Raw genomic sequence first — 14,635 nt, 5'->3', positions numbered from 1 at the left:
GATAATAAATACCAACATAAAATGAACTTTTGCTTCTTTTATCTGGATACAACTAATGTAAAAGAACATCCAGTATGCACAATACAGTTTGTACTTGGTCCACGTTTTATTTATTTATTTATAATCTATATTCCGAAACCAAAACATCTAACATTAAACTTTTGTCTTTGCAAATGTCCCGAACATTGGGGGCTCTTATCAAAGTTACCTTTGACGTTTTTTAAATATAGTAATAGTTTAGAACTACAACATGGTGAGCATATTGCAATTTTTTCTATTTATTTATTTACATTTACACATTGTACGCTAAAACTCTATACCAAAAATAAATAGAACAAAATAACAAAGGTAATAACTAAAAAAAAAAGAAAAAATGTAAATGCTGGTAAAAAAGCGGTCTTATCGCTCGAGGCAATCTTTACCAGACACCCATGAATATATAGAAAATGAAATAGCAGATATTTCACTTTATTATCTCCACTATGTGTTTAAAAATGGCTTTGGAATCTACTGTTACTATATATATATCTTATAATGTCTCAGAACTTAATTATGCAACTTGGTATGAAAATGCACTAAGTTTACAACTTTTGTCGCATTTCCTTGCAGACCTGTTAGATTTTAAACAGTAATTAAATCAAAGAATAAAGAAAAAATAATAATAAAAACAATGAAGATTCCTGCTAATATTCTATATGTTAATATCAAAATTCATATATGTAAAACTTTTTTTACATATTTCGTTCATTTTTCGCAATAAATAATATTATTACATGACTTAATAACATAAGGAAGAATTTTTTTCTAAGCATTATTGAATTTGAGTACCTAATATGAAAACTAGGATTTATTTGGATTTAGAATGTTGCCAAAATTAAATTAAGCAGAGATCAAAGAATCAGACATATTAATGTTCATAAACCAAAAATGAATTTTCAACTTTTTTTTTACCATATTTATTGTAATTGCTAAGCATTTTGTGAAACAGCACTCTAAATTTTACTTTAAATGCTGTGCTATATTGGTTACTACTTATTGCGTATGTGTGTTTCAGGGTGTGGTGATGAGATATGGGATACAAGGAGCGGAGAGTCTTTGGGTGTGGGTAGCGAGGGTGTGGAACTCACCGATATAGCTGAGCATGACGGGCAGGAATATCAGGCCATGCGCCGCTCCGAACAGCACGATGCCCAAGTACATCCGGAAGTAGAATACCTGTTATATATGTATTTATTTAAAAAGCATTATATTAGGCAAATTTATTTTTTTATGGAACTTTGATCAGTTGGTTTAGCTGGGAGACCGCAGAGGGCGCCTAGCCACAAGTTCAACTAGTAGATTCCTTGGGGGTTTCGGTCCGCTATGTTTTACTATTTCAGCAGAATTAGGAGCCGCCGTACTCTTAGGTATAAGGTCCCCCTGGAGGGTACCCTGACTTCGGCAGTCGCTCTTCGATAATACCCGTTCAGCATTTGGACAAGGGTGTACGTGACAGTCGAACCTCGACTTGGTCGATTGATATTACCGGTTTAATAACACTTCTACCATTTTGTAAAACGCTGGTAGAATTTGCGGTCGATAAACTTATACTCATTGGCATTATCTACCAGTCATCTTTGAGCGGTGCAAACGTAAAAAAGTGGAGTAAAATACATATAGCATTAAATGGTCAAAACAAATACAAAGAATTAAAATTAAAAATACCAAAGTTATATGACATCTTAATAAGCTTTATATTCATACTATATGTTTCTGTTGGTGTTATATGTAGTATTATAAAATTTTATACATAGTAAACCACCAGCTTAGTGTCCGTATGTCACTGGGCTCATTACTGAAATCAGTGGTGGGGTATGGGTAAGGCTGTCTCGAACCATAGCGATGTCAGCTTCGTATAAAACGCATACCCTGGAACTGGCTATCCAGAATAAAACAGCGCAAGGGATTGTGGGAAGAATAAAAAAATCTTAATTGAAACACTGAAGTTACCCACACGTTGTAGAGGACCATTGTGGAGGCTTTAGCGAGTAGTAATTCCATGTATCATATTCAAGATTCTTCCCTCCCCAACAAACCAAAAAATTAAGAGTTTTTCACCACAAATTACATCACAAATTTTTGCCAAGTGTAATCAGAATGTATATAAGTGTATGTGCGATGTTTGAGCGCAAGTGTACCTGGAAGATTTGGCTCTTGGCGGTAGCGAGCACTATGATCCCGCCGAACTTGGTGAGCGTGATGCCGGATAGAACGGAGGTGCCCATGCGCGTTAGCGACGCGGCCGCCCGCTCGCCTCGCGACCCGTGCGCCACACTGAAGCTGTGCACCAAATGCGAGCAAAACTCCACCGCGATACCCACCGCCATCACCTGCAAACGAACCCATGCTTAGCAACCTAATCAACGACCAACAACTATTTAAAATTCCTTTCAATGTATAACAATAATAATAATTATCTTAATTAGGAACAAATATAATGAATAAGAAAAGCACCAATATTTAGCCACTTCCGCACATGCAGTGGTAATCGTGCAATGAAATGCATCGCCCGCCAGCCCGCTGATAAATGCGTATGCGGCAAACAATGCGAATTACACAACTGCCACCACCAAATTACTCAACACGTGTTTCACTCCTCCACGGGGCATCTTCAGGAGTTATGTTACACCGATTAGTGCCAAACACAGAGTGAGAGTGAGAGTGACTCTGTGTTTGGCACTAATCGGTGTAACATAACTCCTGAAGATGCCCCGAGGAGAGGCAGAGTGAGAGTGAGAGTGACTGCATTTCATTGCACGACTACCACTGCATGTGCGAAAGTGGCTAAATATTGGTCCTTTTCTTACTTAGGATGGACTTCCGCGAGGTAACGCCTGATTCCATTAAATATAATCAAGTCTCTGGATACGAGCAGCACAAATCTGGTCATGGTCACGACCTTTGGATAGGTCCATGCCATACAGTGGGCGTCTATGCTGGTATTATAAGGCGTAATAAAATCGAATAAATTCAATAATAATAATAATCATTATTATATATAAAATATTACATAAATATATACGATAAATACTAACCCGCAGTAGTTAAGAACTCTGTATCGAAATCAACTGCCTATACCACCAGATAGGAACAAGTATACAAAAATTAAATTTAAAAATAAGCATTTAAAAAGAATTTAAAAACTATAAGCTATACAATAAAAATGAACAACTGTTAGTATACATGTGTATATATATGTGACAAAACATCTAGTACAAAGGAATAGGTATCTACCAGGGGTAGCCAGCTCCTTGATAGTTCGAGCCATTGCTCTAAATTTGAATTTTTTCGCGCAATTTAATTTAATACGCATTTGAAACACGCAACGAATATTTTTTTAACATAAATTATACTTATTGAAATTATATGACAAAAGTACAAAATATGTGTATTGAAGTTAGATATAATGGCTCACGTATATGACAGCACTCCTTATAATACTTAAGATGGCGGTTGGTTAATTATAATCCGTATTTGGATTTCGTTAATTTTATAGTTGATTAATAATAATATGTATTCACACCAGTAATTTGTTATTTTCCGAAAAGCTGACATAAATTACATAAATTTAAATATTGAAATAATTCCACGATCAATCGGAACCAAAATCTAATATATAAAATTCTCGTGTCACGGTGTTCGAACTTGAACTCCTCTGAAACGGCTTGACTGATTTTTACCAAATTTAATATGCGTATTCAGTAGGTCTGAGAATCGGTTACTATCTATTTTCTATACCCCTAAGTGATAAAGGTTGTTCACACTTAAAAAAATTTATTTATTTTTTTAACGAAATTTTTTGTTTTTATTTTTTTATGATACAGCATACAAGAATATATACAACCATAAATTTTCACCCCTCTGCGATCAACCCTTATTTTTTATTTGTAAATTAAAATATCAATTTTTTATCGCAAAACAACGTTTGCGGGATCAGCTAGTATAGAATATATATATAAAATTCAAAGAGCCGCACGTGGCCTGCAAGCCGCAGTTGAGCTACCTTTGGTATATACCAATAAAGTAGGCTTTACTACATTCATTAGTGGACATGAATCATAAGCCACTATTTTTTTTAAACTTTATTTTTGCTATAACATGTGCATTTAGATTTTAATTCACAAGATCTTGTGAAGGATGAGCGTTCACTGACTACTGCGTGATGCGCGTTCCAGTGACACTTAATTCTGTACCCTTATTCTAAAACAATACCTACTAGCCAAATTTCCAACTATTATTATTTATATTTACAAAAGCCTACCTACCTGCTACTATTACCAAATAGAGCCTTTATTAAACTTAGTTACTGCGCTCCTTTACCGTGCAGACATACTTTACATTTAACATCAACAATTATATAAAAAAACTATGTATATCTCACATTTTAAACGATCTTTATAAGTAGTTTGCGTGTTTACAGACATAATATAATAAGGCTAGTGTAAATATTAAAAAACATTTTAATACCATTTTTTAGAAATATTTCATTAATGAACAGACAAAAGATGCATAAAATTTAATTCAAACCTTAAATACGATTGGTTTCTTTTCAAGCACAAAGTGAATGGTATTACAAATTAGGCTATTAATATATATCATATTGTCACACCTTTAAAGAAATAAACAATTAATAATTACATTTTTAATGTAAAAAATCAGTACAAAATAGTGGAGATACTTTATTTGATAAATCACAACATAACTCACCAGATTGACGAGCGAAACGGCATTCAAGCTAATACCCCACCAGTACATGAGTCCGCCGAGGTTCACCACTATCATTGTTATGGTGATAACCACCACCTGGAAAAAAAGGTCATTACTTGTTTTTAAACTTCTTCTTAGAGTGCCATCTTTTCATGAAGGTCAACAAACTACTGGCGCAAGTTTTACAGGATATTTATCTTCTACCAACACTTCACTTTCCGTGAATCTAACATTGTTCTTTCATTAAGTTATTATAGTTTTTTGGAGTTAGATCTCATTTATATGAGACCGTCGGTATAGCTCGAGCTAAAATTTTTATCCTTTTCTGAAGTGTGATCAATGCAACTATAGCGAATTGAGGAATATATACAAGCATTATTTTGAGAGTATAAAAAGGTCTAAGTAATTAACAAACATCATGATAGCGTGCTGCTTTAATATATCATCACCATCATCATTTTAACAGCAGGACATCTCCTGGACACAGGTCTACCATGTAGATAGTCAATATGACTGGTAGTAAGTGCTCTACATCCGTCTTCCGAAGACGTCCACTATGGGAACGTTACTCCAGAACCTAAAGACTTCAGGTGCTAACAGTTGTTCATTATTTAAAAAAAGTTGTAGATATTATTGTCTCATTGGCCAGTACGGCCATAATATTTTGTTTTAAATAATTCTTGCATGGATTTGAATTCGGATGCTGACCATTTATGTCGATGCCATAGAAGAGTCATGTAAATTGTAAATATGTATATGTACCATCTCACTTCTAACACCACATTCACCTCGCCTTCATAAAAAAAACCACAGTTTGTATCCCACCACCATTCGCTAACCTCATATAGATATATAATAATAAAAGACTTACCAGCGCTGAGAACAAATCAAATCCCATCAATATGAAGGTAACGATGAATATAGACAGTACAGATATGCCCATACTCTTCAGCGTATCAGGCCACATAGTTAAATACTGTTCATAGAAGACATAGAACACGGAGTAAGGGAACACGTGAACTGTGGTTGTCTCTCCCTGTTCCTTCAAATGTCTGTTCAAGGTCTCTGTAAGGTTCGCCGCCACAGTCCTAGCTGCTCGCAGAGCTGAATAATAGTCATGACTTGTTTTAAGCACTGTATGGTATCCTTGGTAGAAGGTGGCACCGACTTCTGCTAATGAATTGTTCACTTTGTAGTTAACTGCTTGCGCGTAAGCAGCGTGTCCGCCTTTGGAGCAAGTGGGCGTCGGATTATCCTGAAGGAAGAAGGATACGTAGCGCTCGAAGTTGATTGGACTTGGCCGCTGCTCAGGACCTTCCAGTGGAATGTTACATTTCTTGCAGCCTGTAATATATTTAGGTAATAAATTACGCCTTTAGTCTGTAATGTACTTTAAAGGGAGACCCTTTTAAGGTCGCCTGAAAACCTTTAGTGCCTTTAGGAAGCATATGGGGGAGGCCTATGTTTGACAGTGGACGTCCTACAGCTGAAAACGCTACAATTTAGGTATATGCACCTGAAATTCCAATCTCTGCGGATCATATACAGGATGTTTGGTGATTTGACTCTGAATGAATGGTACAACTTAAGGAAATACCATGGATATATTAATACTTTTCACTTTTTTTAATGGTATTCACACTTTTTTACACAAATTATACAATTTGCAAAAAAAATTACTTTCATGGAGGTAAGGAAATCGGTTTGCTTACGGTTTACTTACTCTGTGTTGAGGTGGAGCCTGCCACCCAATGGTGGGAAAGGTAGGTTAGGTTGACATACATTACAAGTTTCTTGTGTTAAAATGCATGCGAAAATCTTACTTGAGAACGTGTTTGGACAGAAGCTGGAATTTCCCGGGAAGTATTTGCAACAATTTGGTAGCGACGCCCAGTCGAGGAAGTCGTCGAGCCATGAATTTGGAGGCTGCGCAAGATACGTTTCGTTTGACGAGAGGAATGCTGTGAAAAATTATATTTGTCAAATTTAATGAAATATACAAAAGTGTACCCGACATATAGCTATGTTGTTCGGTTTTGTAGAACGTTGTCTTTATTGCATAGTGGCTTAATAATTGTGATAGACCAAGATAATACTACAAAGCAGAACATGCAGTAATTTGTTTCCCAAGTGCCAAATCAATTGCCAGGTACTATACAATGATTTATGAATTGGTTTAAACAAAAACATCTGTAAGTTTATTAGACTTTATGTAAACGGAAAAAAATTATATAAATCAAGACTTAATTTTTTGCATTTTCGATATGATTTTAAATCAAAAGGAGCGTTTTTATATTTAAATACATGAAACTAGTAGACTAATCACCGTTATATTAAAATTAATAATAAATAACTAACCGGAATACAATTGCATAGACACACTGTCTGAGTTGCAGAATCTTGTACCGCAGACCATGTTTTGGTCTTCCTTCTTTGAGTAGTTGAGTCCTTTGGTCAACACAAAGTATACAGGCGGGCCGATGTTCAGATACCGATTCAGATGCTGGAAGTACTTCAACTGGAAACTGTCCTGTGGCATTGAAAGCTCTTGGTCCAAACCTATCTCTATATGTGGAGCCACCTGTAACATTATTATCATGGTCGTTTCAAGAACTCTTACATATATCTCTTATATGACGAAGAAGACATTTGGACGATATAAAGAGAAATATGAAGGTAGGTGAAATTAATATGTACCATAAAATAGAAAGAAAAATGAATTTTCTTATTTCTCTAATGGGATAATATAAATATATTGTACATCAATTCTAATTATATAAATGCTTCGGTAGTATGTTCCTTTAAGATAGGGATGAACAACACGTGGCCCTTTTAACATGTTTATGCAGCCTTCCAAGTGTTTTAAAAATTGCATTTATTTTCTAGACTTTTTCTCCCCAATACATATTTATAAAATTATTCAAATTAGAACGGGACGAGTTACTCACACAGATATTTTTTTTCTATTGAATTTTAAATGAAAATATACTAGTTTTACTACTAATACTATGAATACTAACTTTTTTATTTCAATTTAAGGTATGTCATAAACATAGGTTTTTAGCCAGCTAGCGTTACTTTCTGAGCGGCCCGTTAACAAATTTAAAAATTTAAATTGTCCCATTGAAAAAAAAGTTGGTCACTCCTGCTCCATGAGGTCTACACTATGTAAAGTTTGTTTGATCCAAACATCTCCAAGTAAGTCAATTCAGCCAAAAGGATATATAAGAAAGGACAAATATTTAGCCACCTCCGCACATGCAGTGGTTGTCGTGCATGAAAGTGCACCGCCCGCCAGCCCGCTCGTAAATGCGCATGCGACAGACAATGCCAACTACACAACCGCCACCGTAAATTCACTCAACACGTGTTTCACCCCTCCACGGGGCATCTTCAGGAGTTGTTACACAGATTAGTGCTAAACACCGAGTCGTCAAAGGATATATACTTAAAATATTTATTCAAAAGGGAACCGTCTGATTTTAGGATAAATTTTCATTAATTTAATTACATAGAAATTATAAATAAATTGTGTTATAGGTTAAAAGAGAGATTTTCGGGTCATATGAATATATATTTCATGATTACAGTTCGACGTTTGATGTCCAAAATGGCTGTTAAATATATTAATTAAAAACATCATAAAGTAAACAGTAATTTTTTATGTGTAATTTAAATGGATTATCTTAAACAAGCGAGACTTACAGCGACAGAAGAGCAGAGCCACGCGAAGAAGATGATCATGACGGAAGCTCGAACTTCGCGCTTCATGAGGAACGGCACATACACGTGGCTGAACAGCTTGTACAGTGCACCCTCGCCGGGGGACTGCGCGTCCGCCTTGCTACCGCTCAGGCAGCACAGCACGTCGAACCTGAACGGGTGTACAGCGTAATGTTTTATTCTTCCTTGTACACAGGGTGATTGATGCCTAAATTTCGTCTCAAAAAAGTTACAAAATCCTCCATCGGTACCTATATATAATAAACTTTCATGACATATTTTAGAATCAATACTAAAATTAAAAGAATACTAAATCATATTTATGGCATTCAAAATGTTTTTGTTGATCAAAATGTTTTGCAAGTTTCATTAATAGGTTGGATATGATTTATCTCTTTAGTTTTTTGCCGGCCCTTCTCAACAGATCAGCATTCCAAGCCAATGGTTGCTTACTGCTTATGTCATAATAATTAACGATTTCAAAACTGCGTGTCAATGCTTACTTAGAAACAATATGATTTCCAAATACATGTAAAAGCTTTAATAATGTAAATGTGTTACTTATTTGTCAGTTAATACAACCTATCCAAACATAGGAGGTTTCAAAGGAATCATGGATATGATAATTCGAGATAAACTTATCATAAATGACGTAATGTGGAAATATCCCAATAAGTGAAGCTTTATTTTTTTTACACATATCATAGCCTCAAATCTTTCCCGTCTTACTATCGTGAACGATTAAATACCTGTTGGCATTCTGTCTGTGCGTGTCGATAGCGAGCAGAGCCACGAAGCAGGTGACCTGCAGCAAGAAGTCCACCAGGAGCGCAGCCCCGGCGTACAGTGCGAAAGCCCGCACGGCCGGCATGTCGCTCAGGGCGCCCAGGAAGAAGCATACCGACTCTGACACCGATGTGAGGAACATAGACGGACCGACTTGTCCCAGCCTGTGGACAATTTAATGATTTATTTACTTTTACAGACTTATTTCTACGGTCTACCTACACCACGTCTTATCTAGATGAGAACATATCGGCCCCAACAGCTGTCGGTTGCACGAGTAATGTACTCCGTCTATTGCCATTTCAGACGGGCAATCGAGGTACTGATTCGGATCTCACAGAGAAACTGAGCATAGCCCCTCTCCATTGCTCTTTTTGAGCAAACGTATTTTATTAATGACCCCCTAACATGTGCTTAAATTTTTTATCAAAACAATTATTATGATAACGATTAGGAATATAAAATTTAAGAAAAATTTTCATGTAAAATGATGTTCCCTCTAGTTCGAAAAATAAAACAAAGTAATATATCACGTACGTTCTGCCGATGTGTTCAGCGACGGTCTCGTTGGGACGACGCGGCTCTCGCTGGCTGGTCTGCACCAAGATGAAGATATTGTCTACTCCCACCGCCAGCACCAAGAACGGGATCACCTCCACGATAATCAGCGTGGCGGCCACGCCCGCGAACCCAAACATGCCCACGGAGCACACCACTGATGCCAACACGATCATAACGCCTGACAATAAATAATTATTTATTGCAGCAAATTCACAAACCAAAAATAAGATAAAATAGAATCGGTTATCTGCAATAAAACTAACCTCCAAGACCCAAGGTGACTTTACTATCGATGAGAAGCCTTGAGCACGTGGTGAAGCGTCCGAGCGAGATGGCGATATAGGCGAACATGATGAAGTAAGATACGAGGATAGTGGACACGTCAGACTGCGATTCCCTGTCTAGTTCATCCTCTATCGAGCGCTCTGACGTGTACGCGATGTCCATAAACGACGGCATCTCCTGTTCCGTGTAGTTCTTCATGAATTCAATGAACTCCTTCTCCCATTTGAGGGCCGGTTTTAGCTGTGAAGCAGAGAAAATAGTTTTTCATAACACCTCATACAAAGGTGATGCGCTTATGGCGAAAAGGCAATAATCAAAAGAAACAAATTATATTATGATTGTGATGAAAATGGAGAACAGTTTAAAATAAAAAAAAAATCACATGGAAAGGAGACACTGAGACTAGCCGACAGAAACTTGAATTTTAAAAAGTAAATTAAGTAAATATTTTTATCACTCTCATATGTTCACATAAAAGATCAATTTGAAACAATTACCAATTGAATAAATGAGGGAGACGCATGTCCAGCAGTGGGCGTTCTATGATTAAAATGATGTTGATGAAATCAAATAAACCCAATAAAAACTTTCGCTTACCTTTCCCTAGAATATTAATATAAATTAAAATTTGTATGCGTTAGTAAAAAATATCATTTTTAATCTGCTTCTAGTAATAAATTTGATAACGTAGAGATTTTAAACTATATAATTTTAGATAAAATTTAAGTTAGGCAAAACCCTGAAAAAAAATGTCGTAAATAATAAATAAATAAGTGAAATATAAATAAAAATGTTGTATTAAGTAACCATTAGAGATTATGACCGATGATAGAGGTTAAAAATGGGAGACAAAAGCTTTATCAAAGGATTACAGAAGCTATTATTGAATTTTAGCTGTCATTGTATCCTATATATTAATAATTACTCTATAATCTATGACATAAGAAAAAAAATCACTTTTCAACATTGGAATTTTTAGTAGGACTCTTATTGATCGTCAACGTACTATTTTTTCAATCTATTTTATTTTTGTCTCTACTCTACTTCACAAAGTGTTATAGTTGTGGAAAAGAAACAGGAAGAAGTTGATGTCATTAACGTGTTTGATTTAAAACATAAGATTAACTGTTATATGATATATATTGTAAAATCATTTAAAAAAGAGAAAATCGGTAATTGTTTTATAGGATGATTACAGTTGTGACAGTATTTCAAAACTAATAAAGTAACTTGGGTTTAAGTTACAAAATAACTCCTAAATTTTAAGTTGACGAATATAAATGATTTGACTATGTAAATACTGACCTGGTTCTTATCGTGCTTGTTGTTGACTATGAAGGTTATGATGAGCGCAGTGGCCTCGTGGAAGCGCGAGGTCTGAGTGAGAGGCTCGCCCGGCGTCAGGAAACCGCCCAGCGCCACGCCCGGCAGCACCGGTCCACCGTACGGCGCCAAGCACGTGTACGGATTGCTGACATAAACCAAATAAATACAATTATAGATATTTAGCGCAATAACATTTCTTTGCCAATAGCAGTATAGCACAGAACAGGTACAAATGGAACACAAAAACACATACGCGGACTCGATTCCATTCGGAACAAATAGGGAATATTTATGCGAATTGCTACTATTACTTTATGGAGCCTAAAAGAGGGTATTTCTTTTTCAAGTTTTCAGCCGACAGACCCCCGCTGAATAGCATAGGCCTTCTCTAAAGATCACCACAATAGTTGGTCTTGCGCTGTCTGGATCACGTGACTATTATTTTTTTATTTTAGGGTGTAAGACGTTTTTCACACATTGATTGTTGTCTTATCAGGAAGGGAAAGATTAAAATGATCTAATAATACGCATTTCAGTACTCACATGGGATCCAATGACTTACTATGGAATCCTTGTGTTCTATAATAGTGAGTTTTAGCATGTTGTCCCATAAAAACCAACAACTAGAATACCTAAAGTTTCAGTCTTTATCTATAATCAGTTCTTGTTCTAGGCTTGTGCCTAGTCTATTTTCTGTACCTTGAGCAGGAGAGTATGGTGTCGAGGTACTGGTTGTCCTCAAGCGAATCTATGAAGTTGTCGATGTTGTTGTCCCACCAGCCGTACACGGACTGCACGGCGCAGCGGTCCGGGGACATTGGCTCACTAAACGGAGACGTCAGCGGCGAGAAGCAGATGTCCTGGATCTTGGTTACGTTGTCTAGGGCTGTGAAGAGATTTTATCGCACGTGATTATATTGTTTTTATTTATTTTAGGTATACATGCAGTGACAAAAATAGATAAGTATATAATAACAAGTTCCCGTCTATACTTCGACACAAATATTTAAAAAATATCACTGAACAGGTCAAAGGATTCAACCGCGGCATTTAGTTATTAAACTAATAGTATGTGATATGTGATCCGCAACTGGAAGAGGTTTATTTGGACTCTGTGTTTGGCACTAATCGGTGTAACATAGCTCCTGAAGATGCCCCGTGGAGGGGTGAAACACGTGTTGAGTGATTTGGTGGTGGCGGTTGTGTGATTCGCATTGTTTGCCGCATGCGCATTTATCAGCGAGCTGGCGGGCAGTGCACTTTATTGCACGACTACCACTGCATGTGCGGAAGTGGCTAAATATTGGTCCTTTTCTTACAGAGGTTTATTTGTTGATGTAGATGGCTAGAAGATGGTCATCAACTCGCTGAACTGACGCAGTTACAAAATACAGAAAAGTCTGGCGAAAAATTGTAGTCGAGACGGAGATGTTTGACCACGACCCTTAGTTACAAGAAAGCGACCAAGGAGAAGATTTGCGATTAATAAATTTTTAAATTCGCTTAATAAGAAGAGTCTACTCTGTGAAGGTGATCTACAAAACATTGTAGTGTCTCTCCCTGCGTAATTGACCCAGCGACTACGCGATAAATCCAAGAAATTCTGACAAGTAACATCTCTATGGCTCAAATACAGGATGATTAAATATAGGTGAAAGATTTATTGAGAATGTTTAACATATTTGATGTCAATTAATATACATTTTATCTAAAAACCAATGATTCCAGATATAATAAATAACTTAATGATAATATTTTTATGCTTATTTATTATTATAATAATTGTTTATTGTCTACACCAAATAAATTATTTAAAATTTGTTATTGTTGTCTGTCTACACATTTCGCACAGTCAGAGGTTACTACGGTTTCGTACTTCAATAGAAAAAGATGGATTAATGTAACATATTTTAGAGTAAGACAGGAATTGACCTTGTACCAGAAGTACATGTAAACTTCTCTTCCATAGGACAACACATAATTTCACTTCTTCGCCATGACTTTAATCTTACTTTTCGTCACAAGTTTTTATTCGCGGTGATGTGTCTTCTTTTTTCATTAGAAAAAAGATAATGAAGTGTCATTTTAGAGAACTCTTTTGGCAATGGCAATATCTACAGGGAACAGCGTTATAAGTGTCACCGAAATCGCTGACCGTGCATTAGGTATGCTCATTAGAGGTTTCGATTGCACTATAATAAATAATAAATCTATAATAATAGTGAAAAATTAAATAATAAAATTTAAAACTTACCCATAATCCGAGTCTGCAAATTAAACACCTCAAGCATGAAGGTAGAGTTAAAAACTGGTCCAAAGTAAACAGTGCCGGACGGCGTCTCGTGTTCGATCTTCGGCAGACCCTTCGAGCTAATGATAAGCATCTCCGTGCGGTAGAACGGCTCGAAGTGAGAGTCGAAGAAGTTGCGCTCAACTCGCGAGCGGGAGTTAGGCGCCGCCCACAGCTCTACCGGGTTGGTGGTCACTTGCATATACTTGATGCCGTGACCCAAACCCACCACCAAACATAGACCTGGAAAACGTATTTCATTTAATATCATCTATTTTTATCATAGTGGTAATAACAACTTTGGAGTAAGATACAGATGTACAAAGCCAAAATTGTTTTATATTACGTAGTGCAAATAAATTATTTCGGCTCTCATGTTATTTAACCACTTACACTACCAAAAAAAAGCGATAATTAAATACAAATCTTATAATTCTACGCTGCTTCCCAACAGGACAAAAAATAACTTCACAGTCGCTATATGTATCAGAATCGAAACTAATAATTAATCGCGTTCTCCTTGTAATTGTCAAAACTATGTAACTGAGTTCTCCATTTTACAATATGGGTTGATGTGAAAAAAATAAAATAGATTTATTATTGTGTTACGCCGTACATTCTAGACATTTGTACTCGGAATGCCAGTACTGCAGTGCAGGCATGAAGTTTTATTCCGGCAACTCGGGTTGTCAGCAGTGGTAGCATTAAGTTTTATTTCGGATATTCGAAATGCAACTGTTTTTTACGGCTGAATTGTTGAGCAAAGTTGTTGCTGAACAAATGCTTATGTAACAAATGTTATACAAAGTAGAAAAAACTATCAAAATCTTCTATTTCGATACAATGGAAAAACGTTACGGAATGTGAAATAAAAACACTCTTCGGTGTTATTACGAATATGGGTCTTATAAGAACTCC

General features: G+C 36.2%; 1 protein-coding gene across 4 annotated transcripts in view; it reads right to left on the bottom strand.

Moving 5' to 3' along the window:
• The window catches only part of Npc1a (Niemann-Pick type C-1a), a 103,189-nt gene that overhangs the window by 12,220 nt on the left and 76,334 nt on the right, over window positions 1–14,635 (bottom strand). For all 4 annotated transcript variants that reach the window (XM_068761834.1, XM_068761833.1, XM_068761835.1 and 1 more), the window contains 13 exons: window positions 13,682–13,960; window positions 12,127–12,313; window positions 11,407–11,572; window positions 10,080–10,341; window positions 9,793–9,994; window positions 9,219–9,419; window positions 8,452–8,620; window positions 7,105–7,327; window positions 6,570–6,707; window positions 5,618–6,090; window positions 4,747–4,842; window positions 2,178–2,369; window positions 1,128–1,215 (listed from right to left, as the gene is read on the bottom strand). In XM_068761834.1, coding sequence (XP_068617935.1) covers window positions 1,128–1,215; window positions 2,178–2,369; window positions 4,747–4,842; window positions 5,618–6,090; window positions 6,570–6,707; window positions 7,105–7,327; window positions 8,452–8,620; window positions 9,219–9,419; window positions 9,793–9,994; window positions 10,080–10,341; window positions 11,407–11,572; window positions 12,127–12,313; window positions 13,682–13,960 — 2,676 coding nt within the window. The remainder of the gene's footprint in view (window positions 1–1,127; window positions 1,216–2,177; window positions 2,370–4,746; window positions 4,843–5,617; window positions 6,091–6,569; window positions 6,708–7,104; window positions 7,328–8,451; window positions 8,621–9,218; window positions 9,420–9,792; window positions 9,995–10,079; window positions 10,342–11,406; window positions 11,573–12,126; window positions 12,314–13,681; window positions 13,961–14,635) is intronic.

The sequence above is a fragment of the Battus philenor genome, unplaced genomic scaffold (assembly GCF_028537555.1).
Source record: "Battus philenor isolate CCGP_79_NKW_IND1 unplaced genomic scaffold, ilBatPhil1.0.hap1 SCAF_15, whole genome shotgun sequence".
In the NCBI taxonomy this organism is placed as follows: Eukaryota; Metazoa; Arthropoda; class Insecta; order Lepidoptera; family Papilionidae; genus Battus; species Battus philenor.
Note: the sequence above shows the minus strand (reverse complement) of the source record. Positions and strands in the feature narration are given on the sequence as shown.